Genomic DNA, 12,155 nt, shown 5'->3' on the forward strand with positions numbered 1-12,155 from the left:
TGAATCAGATAAAAATGCATAATAAACATGTTGGATTGTGTGCTGCCGTGCTTCCACAATAAAATGAACGAAGATTTAAAAAAAAAAAAAAAAAAAGATAGATAGCCGTCTTAAATTTAATTGATGCTATTCGAGTCACACACATGCACATGTATAATTTATATAAAATTTAAATGTGGGTTTAATGTTTTTGTAGTTTCCTTTAAAACATGAATTCTGGTCGTACCAAAAGTCTGCCCAGTTAATCAGGAAACAATAAAAACATGCTAATAGCAGCCCCCTTCTGAAGGCATCCACACTCAAAACATTGGTACATAGATTTTATCCAACGTGTGTATTTCAGTCAAAACTAACCCTTTAACACTGATTCTAACTTAACTACATAATTACTTACCTGCTGACATGCCAATATTGATCTGAATCACAATGTCGGCCAATATTTAAATTTGGTTATTTAAACATAGCTCTTCTGTTGCCTCATTTGCAGTGCTCTAAGAATCATCTGATTATAGTCACAGTAAAACACCTAACATGTAATTCAGCCTCTCTCTACTGCCAAGTAGGAAAAAAAATACAGTGGCTTTTTCCCACGCTATCCAGCCTTTCAGGAGTCAGTATGAATCATATTATTTTATGCTTTAATAAAACGATTGCAGGTTTCGGCTTCGTGGAAAGTAAGCGTCTTGTAAAGAAGGTTCTGATTTTTACCCATCAGGCTGAAATAATAAATGTCTGAGGCCAAATGACCACAGCAGATTTAGATGTACCAAAAATGTATAAAATTACCTTGGCAAGACAACATCAAAAATACTGAGGAACAGCTCCTGTTCGGACTAATCAAATTCTTAAGATGTCCAAGCACCTGAATTTAATCAGTAAAAATCAAGAAGTGATCCAAACGTCCACGTTAGTTAAATATTAACGGCACACTCCAACAAAAAAGAAGAAAAAAAAAAAAGAATATACTTCATTTCAAGCTCCTAAAAAAAGCAGATGTCTGAGGCTGAGAAGTATTTCCTTGTTTTACGACTCTTGGCAACGTACGACTGCTGCTAAAACAGCTGAAATGTAGAGTATATTTAAAAACACATGGTTAGCTCACATACTGTATGTTTCCTTGTACTAAGAAAAAAGTATACTATACACATTGGTGGTGACAACACTGCAATATAAACGCTCATTTAAAGGCGCCAAACAAGGACTATTTGTGGGCGTTTCACTGAAGAGAGACACAGGAAAAGATGGCTATCAAAACCACATTTTTTCATTTTTATTTCTTCAATGCTTAATATCATGGGACAGGATTTTAAGAATGGAGACCTTATTTCAGTCAATATTTGCCTCAGAAGGAATATATGCTTTGTCTAATAATAATAATAACAATAATAATATTAATATTAATAATAATAATAATAATAATAATAATAATAATATAAAGTCTGCATTGGCGTTGTGAGGAAAGTGTGAAAATGTACAAGGAGGCACCTATATCCCCAGCTGGACCTGAACATTCCAAGACAAGAAGTAGAAATTACAAACTGAACAAATTTACTTCAGAGGCAATCCAGCAACAGGTAGCAAGGTCTTTTTGATGGAAGTTCTTTCCTTTTGTTGATTTTTTTTTTTGTTTGTTTAAAAGAATTTAAAACAACATTTACAAGACACCCAACATTCCATTCAAGTCCTAATAAAAACAGAGAAAAAGGTGCATCTTCCATGTTGACTGATAAACATCTTTCATTGTCCCTCCACATTATCTGCATAATACAGCCATCAACAAAAAACAAAAAAAATAATGGAGCAATCACTTTTGTCTTTCTTTTCTCAACTCTCTGTGTATACTAACCGTGTGAGACTGTAAAAAGGCGACGCCTTCAAATGATGCTGTACAGATGTGTTCACTGTAGGCCACACTACCAATGATATGGCAAAGTCAACAGAAAGACGTCTTGGTTCTTCCAGGCCTTTTTGATTCTGAAGCCGGGGCGGGGCGTACGGCTGGCATGCATCTCACAGTCTACAAGATGAACTTCCCTAGGAAGAATCCAATGAAGATGGCTGCTATGACAACAAGGAGAGAGGGCAAGGAGGCAGCGGAGGCTTCTCGGCCAAGGAGACTAGTGGAGTTTGATGTCATGTAGTCTGAGCGGGGAACCTTTCTCACATTTTCATCCTGTGGAAAGAAAAAATAAATAAATTAAATGAAGGAAGGAATCACAGCAGAACTGAATAAGTTTTAACTTGTATCTAAACTAATTCAGCTGCCCTTAGTAAGAGAGCCCATTTGGTGCAAAATAAATACATCAATGCAAAGTGTAAATACGTCTGGAACACATGGAGTCAGAGTGGACAGGTCACATCTTGAGGTGGTCTGACACACACAGTCGTAACATCTGTTTCAGCTGTAAATACAATCTGTACAGTCTGGCTTCTTAATGAAGAGAAGTTATGTGAAAGTCATATACAATAACTCCCCTTCTCCAGACCACCCTTTTCTAGTAGAAGGAATAAATCTGCTGCACACCATACAGCTGCATAGCTTCAGGGGACTCTCAATGAAAGAATACTACATGCTTCAAATGACGCCTTTGTCTCAGGAGAGGTACACCTTTCCGAGATTAGAACTGATGGGCTCACTCACTCTATGAATGAACATGTTAAAGCAAACAGAATCTCATCTTCACATCTTACCTTTAATTGCCGGATCTCCTCATTCAGCTTGCTAATCTCGGCTTGCAGCCTCTTGTTCTTCTCGTGCACCTTCTTCGCCTCTGTATCGTCCAGGGAGGCAGTGACAGGCACCGCAGCTGATGTTGAGTCGGCCTTTGTAGAGTTCGTCACTGGGGCTGCTTTGGGCACCTCCACATCATTCTGCCCAACAAAGAGAGAAAAACAACAATGATATGATATCCACCATGCCCTGAGCTAAGCTGAAAGGTTACCCTCTAGACAGGACTCCATGCTAGGTACGTAAGAGATCCGGGAGGTAATGCACCATCCAGAATCATTTGGATGTGGCTTTGTTTGTAGGACAGAAAACAAGGAGAGGTGGAGGGCTCTGTAATGACTACACTGTACTTTAAATGAAGAACTTGCACATTTCTGGTGCACAAGAACTTTGTAATAATTGCTACCAGTTATGTTATGAGTACTTTCCAGTTTTGATGCTTAACCCATTAAACGCTATTTTTTTGCTGCAAACCAGCCCTACATTGACAAAAAAAGGCTGCTGCTGCTGACCGAGGCTGTTAAATTGTATGTGTGAACACCCTGTTACTCTAATAAAACATATGTACACCACTATGTTACAGGAAACAGCAGCAAGCTAATAAACGATATTTTCGCAGTTTACTCATTACCCACATCTTTCAAGTCATTTTCCTACCTTGAAAAAGTTTCCCAGCAGTCTTGTTATTCATGTTGGACCACTGAGACTAAATGTAGGCAGCATATGTGCCCTTTGCAGCTAAAATGCAAAATGCAGTGCAAAAGCCACCCACCAGATGGGGGTTCTTGTACTCCACAATGAGATGCTTAGAATTCATCTCTTAATAGAACATCTGACTATCATAGACTGTGAATTCTAATTATGCTGAATGTCCGTGCTGCCTTTAACTTTCAGCTCAATTTCCAATTGAGCTGTTATGCGAGGTATTACATTCTCTGTGAAGCTGTTTTTTTTTTTAATCTGCTTTGGTTTGTTTTTGATTTTTATTCTTTCTCTTTTGATCTCCTTCTGGCCGCTGGGTTGCAGCAGAGAACTGGATTATATCAAGTGTCAAGCTTTAACATACACCAGTTGGAAATGTGATTTAAATAATCTTAATTAATCTAATTAAAAGAATCTTGGGTAGAAAGAAACATCTGACTGTGGTGCAATTTATACTTTTTCTACAACAGGCTAAGGTATTCTGGAAATGTTGACTTTTAACATTCAAAATAAGTCGACAACAAATTGAAATGTTAAGCTCTGATTAAAGTCATGTTAAAAAAAATGAGCGGCAGTGCCTCTTACCACTTTATCGTTTTCAGAAGGCAGCTCAAAGACACATCTCAACTTGGAATCCATGAGATCATCGGGTTTTGCCTCTTTCCACTGGTGGAGATGAAAAATAGGCATGTTATTCATGAACTCAAAACTGCTAGCAGCTGGATTCTATCTACACACATGCATCCTACTTCATACTATTCACATGCAATGCAGCCTTGGATCTGTAGCCATTACATCCACATAGAACAAACACAGCTTTATTTAAACAATTACAACCTCTGACAATATTGTACTACACAAAAGAGCAACTAACTTTTTCAAGTGTACATTGGTTTTCCATTTTTTTCTCCATTGGTTTTAGACCTGGATTCACACTTTCATCTCCCTAACTCAGACATTTCCTTTATGATTTGACACATTCACTGACCACATTTCTTGTAATCAAAATGCTCAAAAAGCTGAGGATTCCTTTATGCTGTATAAAAGAACTGCCTGTCTTATAATTAAAAAATAAAACTAGGTGCAAAGAGATTAAACAAACTGCATCTAATGAATTGGTAATTTTATCTGATTCCAGTGCACTGCATCAGAACCAGTCAGAGCTTTGTCTTCCAACACTTCCTGGATTTTCTTTCTCATTCAAGACAAACCACTTGAACCGGACAAGGGGGTATGAGCATCTTTTACTGACTGAGTCTTTGCTGACCTCTGCTGGATGACTAGAGAATGCATCTGATGTTTTAACACAAGGATCTTTTCCCAGTGCAGTGAGTTTTGGTTAAGTAATTCAGCAGAATACCATTGACTGACACACTCAGTGACCATTCAGTGCATATATTCCATTTACAAAGATATCAGATTTTACATAAATATATAGATAAATGTAAAAGTTAAAATTAATTTTTTTTTTATCCTATTGAAATTGGACTGTACATTTTGTTCTTCACTTCCTGTTACCCGAGATGCAGTAGCCAAGGCTACCAACAGTACTTACTGTAAAGTGTAGTGATCAGTGTGTAGCAGTCAACATTTGGATGTTTGTTATGTTGAAATATCTGTGTGTGAAATCTGTATGTACATTTTTAAGCTGACCTCACATGACACTAGTAAATTAGACCAATGTGTGAATTGCTACCATTTTTTTATATTGTTGGGGAAGCTAAGCAAGAAGGAAGTGCAATACAGAGTCAACCTATCTATTAATAAAATAGTAGCAAGCTCTCACTTTAAGTCCATCTTCATTGTTCATGGTGCACAGATTTTCGAACATTTAACAGCTAATAGTGATACTTTTGGTTGCAAACATTTGGTACAGATAAACAATACACACTTACCAATGCATCCATGTCAGTAACATTTGGTGGGGCGAAAATTGTCTGCACCATGAATTTGTGTTTACTTTTCTCATTGGGGTCATAGTCAAAGGGCTGCAGCATGACTGTAAATAAAAAGTAAAAAGATTTGAAACTGTTGCAACATTAGAGCTCAGTGAGCTAAACACCATTTTCATTTTGTAATGTGACAATGATCCTGCAACATCATGTTGTTGCCTTATTTTAAAACTTGCCATGTTCTATACAATTTTAAAAAGGTTCAAAAGATCTTTGAATAAAATTTTCCAAACTTAATTCAGGGGAAAAAAAAAAATTAAGTGCTGACGTCACTGTCCACTTCAAAATATACAATATGAACTTACAACGTGCTGCAATTGCTCCAATATGAAGGAAAGCAGCTGTGGTCATCTGTCTGTATATTTGATTACAGTAGTCTTTTCATGTAACTTTTTTATTTAGGACTTTAAATGCAGTAAAAGGTCATTTTAATTTACATCACAAGACATATATGAGCATCACTTTAATCACTTTACTGCCTCTATTGCATTTAACATGATTACTGCTGTGCAAATACACGGTCATATTAGTCAAATTATATGCCATATACACAGGCACTTGTTTTGGTTGGACATATATCAAGACATATCTTCTCATACAGTATCTGCTTTTGAAAATAAGCCTTCTCTTTTTCATGACGCATTATGCAGCATGTGTGTTTCACAGAAATGAAGGTTTGTCAGTGCTGTAAAAACAGTACCCACTTGTATCTAACCAACTATACGGTGAATACTGCATAGGGTGTTATTTACTGCAATAAGAAAAGCAGACCTATTGTGTGGCCTTATTTAGATGAAAACTGCTTCCACAAGTCACAGATTGGGTCATTAACACCTAAGCTTCAACTTAGCATGTGGTCCTGTTGGCCTGTGACCAAATCAGATTACATCACTTTGTCCCATGCTTCCTCTCAGTTCTCCCAATATCTCACTTAAAATCAACAAAATTCAGCATGTTCACATTTGTCTATGGACCAAAAAGACAATTATTAAGACATTTTTTTGTTAATGTCCGTAGAAAAACTTACCAGAGATGTTGACAGCTGCACCAGCATCGATGACGCCACTGTTTGGCCGTACACAGTACCTGCGCGGTGCTGTCGTCTTCACTTTAAAACACACTCTTTTGTCAGAAGGGTTTTTCAGTTTTAGGTTGGTGGTGACTACATCTGTGAAAGGACCTGTTAAACATAAATGAAAAAATGCATTACTATTTCTGTATTTTGAAGCACACTCTCAAAATTATCCTCTGCTTCCCTCTGTGCGAATTTGCAAGAGATATATACCAATCCATTGGCTTGATTTAGAATACCAGACAATGAAAGTTCTGCTACTAGAAGATAATCGAGTACACCTAGCAAAAAAGTAATGCAGTAATACTACGGTGCTGCAATAAATTCTGCATTCATGAAGGTGATAATGTTCGGCTTTAGTAAAAATATCCAATGAAAGATAATTTTGAAGGATGTAATTTGTGCCGTTATTGACGTGTACTGCATTATAACAGAGAGGTTTGTCATTCATCCTAGCCTCTTGGCATCCTGCACACCTTGAGCTGCATTGATTTTTGTGCCTACGAAACTTAATGTACTGTAGGTTGCATTACTGAAGACCTTTGAGCTACTTCCGACTCAGACATGTATAGCTTTAAAAGCAACTTGTTTGGCAACTTCGAAACCGCCTTAAGATATGTAATCTATCCTATTAAGGGAATCGTACTACCTACAAAACCTAAGCATGAGACAATTATTAAGATCAGGATCTGTAAAACTAGCCATAAATTGCCTGTATATGATTCCATATACAACAGGTAAAACCACACAAGTTACATTTTTAATTTCATACAGATGTCAACATTAATTTACAACCAGTCATGTTGCAAATAAAATGAAGCTCCAATCTTATTCAGATCATAAATCAGGACATTAGCTCCCCATCTTGTGATAGAGCTTGCTTCAAATTAGGTCCTTAACTATGGTCAGCATGATACAGCTTCATTTAGTCAGGTCAAAAACACAGCTGGATGCCAAGTCAGAGGTACCCCAAACTCGATCAGTACAATTAGCCTGGGAGCCTGGAGAAAACATGTCCCATGACGCATGGATGTCATGAGTGAGGTCTACTGATTTCACTGAAACACTATTTAACAGCTGTCCATCAAGTTACCTGTACCTCCACAGTGTCTCTTTTAAAGTCATAAATTCTAATAAAAACATCTGACAGTACATTTGCTATAAGGGAACACAATGAAAAAGTAGTTTCTGTGTCTGTGAGGACAGACCATCTCATTTCAGAGCGGAAGCGTTAAAACTGACCAAATCATAATGAGGCTTGTCGTAGAAAAGAGAGCAGAGTTGGGACAGAGTTCTGGTTTATTATTTGTTTATGACCTGACAAATTGTATCTGTAAACAATTACAACTGGCCACTTTTTTTTTTACAGTTTGGTAGAAGTTATATAGCTTAGAAAGCCTACATTCAGCTGTCCTTCACACTCAGTGTTAAGGGAGATAAGAAGTAATTCATGATCAGATTGCAGTGGCTCCACCCAGCTAAAGCTAACATGTAGAATGACGATGACGACTGGGGTGTTGTTTTAAAGCAAGTGCGTCACGAAACATTCCTACAAACCTGAAAAACCTTGTTGGTGGCGCTGCGTCTGAAACATCTGATATTTCTTTGCACAACCTTTTTCATTCTCCTTCTTCAAATGAATGAGGAACAAATTTGATACAGATCAAAAGCACGGTAGACATGGTAATTACAACCTGTCACAGGTCTGATTTTCTAAAACAATATTCTCAACTTTTGACGTCTTATGTGTCAAGTGGAGAAAATGGAAATGGATGTTTTCTGATCGATCACCACACATACATAATTATCAAGAGTGTCGCCTTTAAGTAGGAATGTAAGGATGTGAAAATCTTGGGTTCATTTATTTATCTCTTTTGTCACAGAGACATAATAAAAAAGAGTCAAAAATGAGAAATTGACTGTATCATAGTGTTTTACACACTATGAGCAGCACTAAAACCAAGAGTGAAACATAAAATGTTAGAAACACTAGATATACTCAGATATACACCCACATTGCCTGCATCCATTGCCCAACTCTGAGATGCCACCTTTGCTCATGCAATGTTTGCAGCGCCTCTCTCATCTTGTTGCATGTATGCTGAGTTAGGGTCCCCCAGGTCAGTCCTAGTCTAAAAATACCAGCCAAGGAAAGGAGGGCTGCCCCCTCTAGCTTGCTGGAGGAATCCCAGCAGAGGCTCTAAAACAGACCAGCGATCAGATACATGCAGACCAATTTAGCTCTGTCTCTGTGACAGTAAAGGAGCTGTGGTCATGTTATTTCTCCTCATATTGCTTTTCAGAGACAAAGTAGGAACCATTTCATATTCTGCTGTCGTTCTGCACAAACAACGTGATCTTTTCTTTTTCATTTAGTGGTTTAGTTAAGATTTGATCAATCAATGGTGTATATGCCATTTATCCTCTTATGATGCAGAAATAATAATCCATTTGCAATAGTTTCACATTACGATTAAATTTCAATAGTAGGCCATTTCTATGGGTTGAAGACATAACCACAGAAATTTTCTTTCTTGTACCTTGGATTACATGCGTTTTAGAAACAGTGCAACTGAACAGCTGGTTTGGACTAGCAATAGTTATCTGCAGCTTTCTCATAACTTTTTGATTTAGCCTTGCATCAAAGGTTAGTAAAGGTTTAATCTGATGAGAGAAAATGTAAACCGTATGACTGATCCGTAATTAGAATAAGTCTAATTTGAACTGAATTTCTTAATGAGGTGGTTTGCTATCAGATGATGTGGGACCATGTCTCTGCCATCAGACTGTCAATATCAATTTAAAGTTCAGGTAGAGGACAAACATTGGCTACGTATCGGTGTTCAACATTTTTTAACCATTTTTTAAATCATTATGCATCCAAAACAAAGCAAGGTTACAAATACAAACAGACTTCTGTTTTTTTATTGTTTGTTTGTTTTTGACCATTTCAGGGAAAAAGATCATTCAAGCACCAGTAACCTGTTGAACACACAACTGAAATGCAAGTTTGACCAGTTTTAGTTCAGTACTACTAACTACTACATTTACAGCTGTTTTTTTGCTTCATTCAAAATGAATTTTAATGATTTTAACCTTAATTCCTTTCCTTAACAAATAGTTAAGACTTCCTGTACTGTGTTAAAAAGGCTTCTCACATTCACTATTGCTGCACCTGATACAGCCCAGGCCTATTAAAAGCAGAAAAATATTATGTCTAATTCTAATCTGACAGAAAATTGGCAAGTCCAATAAAGTACATAAAATGTTGTAGGATAAATGTGAATCTTACTAGTTCCTACACAAGTTGTGGTGTCATCAGGTTTATGATCTGAACTGTGTAATGATATGTAAATATGTGACAAATCAGTTTCACATAGGACACCTCACCACGAAAACATCTCAATAACTATACCCTACCCTAAGTTATCCTGTGTGGTATTTAAGTGGTGACCTTTCTAACAATCCTGTTAAGTCCAGGCTACAACCAGGATCCATTCATACCTAGTCCTAACAAACAATCAGCCTCTTAGGTTCAGCAACACAATAGGCTGAAGGATTCATCGCTCTATGACAGTGGTACATTCAGCAAGAATAAAACAGTGTCTCACTGGCAATAATGTCTGCAGCTAGGACGTAGTTTGACAAATACAATAAATGCACAGAATACATATTTTACAATAATATAGCTTTAAAAGACAGCAACACTGAAACTTTTAATTGTTCCAGCTGCATCATCCAGTCACTTGTAATGATTTTTAAGCTAATGACAAGAGAAAGCGCTGTAATCAATAACACATACTTAATAAATCGACAGCTTGTTGTTGGATAGCAGCTAACCACTTAGCCAGATATCAACTTTTGCCTTAGCAACCTAGCCTAGCTAGCGTTAGCCAACGGTTAACTGACACATCATTGAACATCACTGCGAGGCAAGCCCTCAGTGCTAATGTTGTGTCTGAATTACTTTGGTTTTCGATTAATGTGAAAACAATAACGTTGTAAATGGTGTGTTTTCTGAACACACGTAACTAATGGAGTTAAGAGAAACAAACTATCGGGGGCCCTGTGTCGCTTAAAACTGTATTTAGCTTGTTAACGTTGCAGTTTAGGTTAGTGAGTTAGCCAAGTTTGTCATTCCAGCTGTTTAGCAGCTTGATATTATTGAGCATCTGAGAGGGTTGTACCAGGCTGGACGTTTCATTTGTTGCTATCAAAGTTATTTTCCTTCAATATGACGCCCAGGTTATGGGCGTTAGATGTTTCAGGTAATAGGCTGAGCCCCAAAGAAACAACAGTTTGCTGTTGCTAACACTGCTAGCAACAGGACAGTAGTTAGCTTACGTTCGTGCTAAAAAAGTGAGTTGTATGTTCATTTCCATCCCGCTTTACACCCGCTAGCAGTTACCACACTTCTTCCAGCACTTTGCCGGGTGTTGTCATGAATGGCAGGCCGTCCAGGTTCACGCCACGCCGGCTACACACGTCACTACAGTGCGAGGCGACAGCGGCCCGTCGTGTGCCTAGCTAACTTAAAATGGCGGTGAATGCTAGCTAGCTTAGCTTGAGGGAGTGTGAAATCATTTCAGTCAGGTAGCTCAATTCTCCACCACTGCTCGCCGGACATTTCAGGCGCAAAGATATTCTAGTCCACCTACCTTTAAATCTGAGGTCTGCGGGAGGGTCGAGGACAAGGACCTGATCCAACTTTGACATTTTATCTGAGGGGATGCACTTGATTTCGGTGTCGGGAGTGACTGAGAAGTGGAAATCCTCGATCCCCTGCTACTACTGACTCTGGTGCTGACTGAGCTCCGTGAACGCGCATGTGGGTACAAATACTTGAACGCGCGGGTGCACGGCCCTACTGCGCGCCCTCGTGGTTCAACCTACTGATGTGATTATGTCTCAGTAAAACTAGTTAAACTGCAAATACTCTGAAACACAGGAGGAAAACACTTTATGAAATTATATGAATCTAATTTAGACACTGACACTGTTATCTTTAAGTATAGTAATAATCAGCTGCCTGTATGATACAGTGTACACTTGCAATTATCCTTCCTCTATTCATACTGACCTTTGAATATTACACTTTAATCCACCTTCAATAGAAGTGATAGGGGACAAAATGTAGTGTCTGTTCTTTGCAAAAAATATTTCATAAGTCAAATCAAACATGTATCTTCAAGAGTCAATTTTCAGATTGTTTAATTTGTCTTTGACCATATGTTCTACTGTCTTTAATATGGGCAACCAGCTCACATGTATGACTATTCATAGAATATTATTTCAGTATTGCCAATTAACTTTAATTAAACTAATGATTTCAGGTCTACACTACTGGTTGCTGTCTAAGAAAAAAAAAACTGTTGTTAAATCCATCTTTGTGAGAAGAACTGTTGACCGCCCCTCTGTAAGCAGCTGAAAGTGTAATCCATTGCAAATATAAGCCTGCAGAATTTACCGCTCTACATGTGATTTGTGCTGTTTACAGTTTTTCAAAAGGTCTCGTTAACCGAACATGTACAAAACTAAACACAGCTGCTATCATTTTTCCAAATCAAGAGCTAAAAAGAGAGCAATGCCTCTCTTTTAATTTAAGCTTTCTTAAATGAACGTAATAATATATCTCATAGTGACCAGAGTAAAGGCTTCACCTGTAGTAACCAAGTTTTGCTATTTCTTACTTGGAGTTTAG

The 12,155-nt window shown here is 37.7% G+C and overlaps 1 protein-coding gene across 1 annotated transcript; it reads right to left on the reverse strand.

Moving 5' to 3' along the window:
• Positions 1 to 1,246: 1,246 nt before the first annotated feature.
• Positions 1,247 to 11,264, reverse strand: vapal (VAMP (vesicle-associated membrane protein)-associated protein A, like). Its single transcript, XM_026374534.1, has 6 exons — positions 11,113 to 11,264; positions 6,410 to 6,562; positions 5,326 to 5,429; positions 4,016 to 4,096; positions 2,692 to 2,871; positions 1,247 to 2,173 (listed from the first exon to the last, which is right to left on the reverse strand). The coding sequence occupies exons 1-6, from the start codon at positions 11,168 to 11,170 to the stop codon at positions 2,018 to 2,020; spliced, it is 732 nt and encodes a 243-aa protein (XP_026230319.1). The 5' UTR covers positions 11,171 to 11,264; the 3' UTR covers positions 1,247 to 2,017.
• Positions 11,265 to 12,155: the final 891 nt, after the last annotated feature.

This window comes from Anabas testudineus, chromosome 17 (genome assembly GCF_900324465.2).
Source record: "Anabas testudineus chromosome 17, fAnaTes1.2, whole genome shotgun sequence".
Taxonomy (NCBI): Eukaryota; Metazoa; Chordata; class Actinopteri; order Anabantiformes; family Anabantidae; genus Anabas; species Anabas testudineus.

What these genes read in the sequence shown, in the direction of transcription:
- vapal (XM_026374534.1), bottom strand. Translation starts at nt 11,170, where the DNA reads ATGTCAAAGTTGGATCAGGTCCTTGTCCTCGACCCTCCCGCAGACCTC. An exon ending in CGCAGACCTCAGATTTAAAG is followed by an intron (nt 6,563 to 11,112) that starts GTAGGTGGACTA and finishes TATGTTTAACAG; the next exon opens with GTCCTTTCACAGATGTAGTC. An exon ending in TTACTGACATGGATGCATTG is followed by an intron (nt 4,097 to 5,325) that starts GTAAGTGTGTAT and finishes CATCTCCACCAG; the next exon opens with TGGAAAGAGGCAAAACCCGA.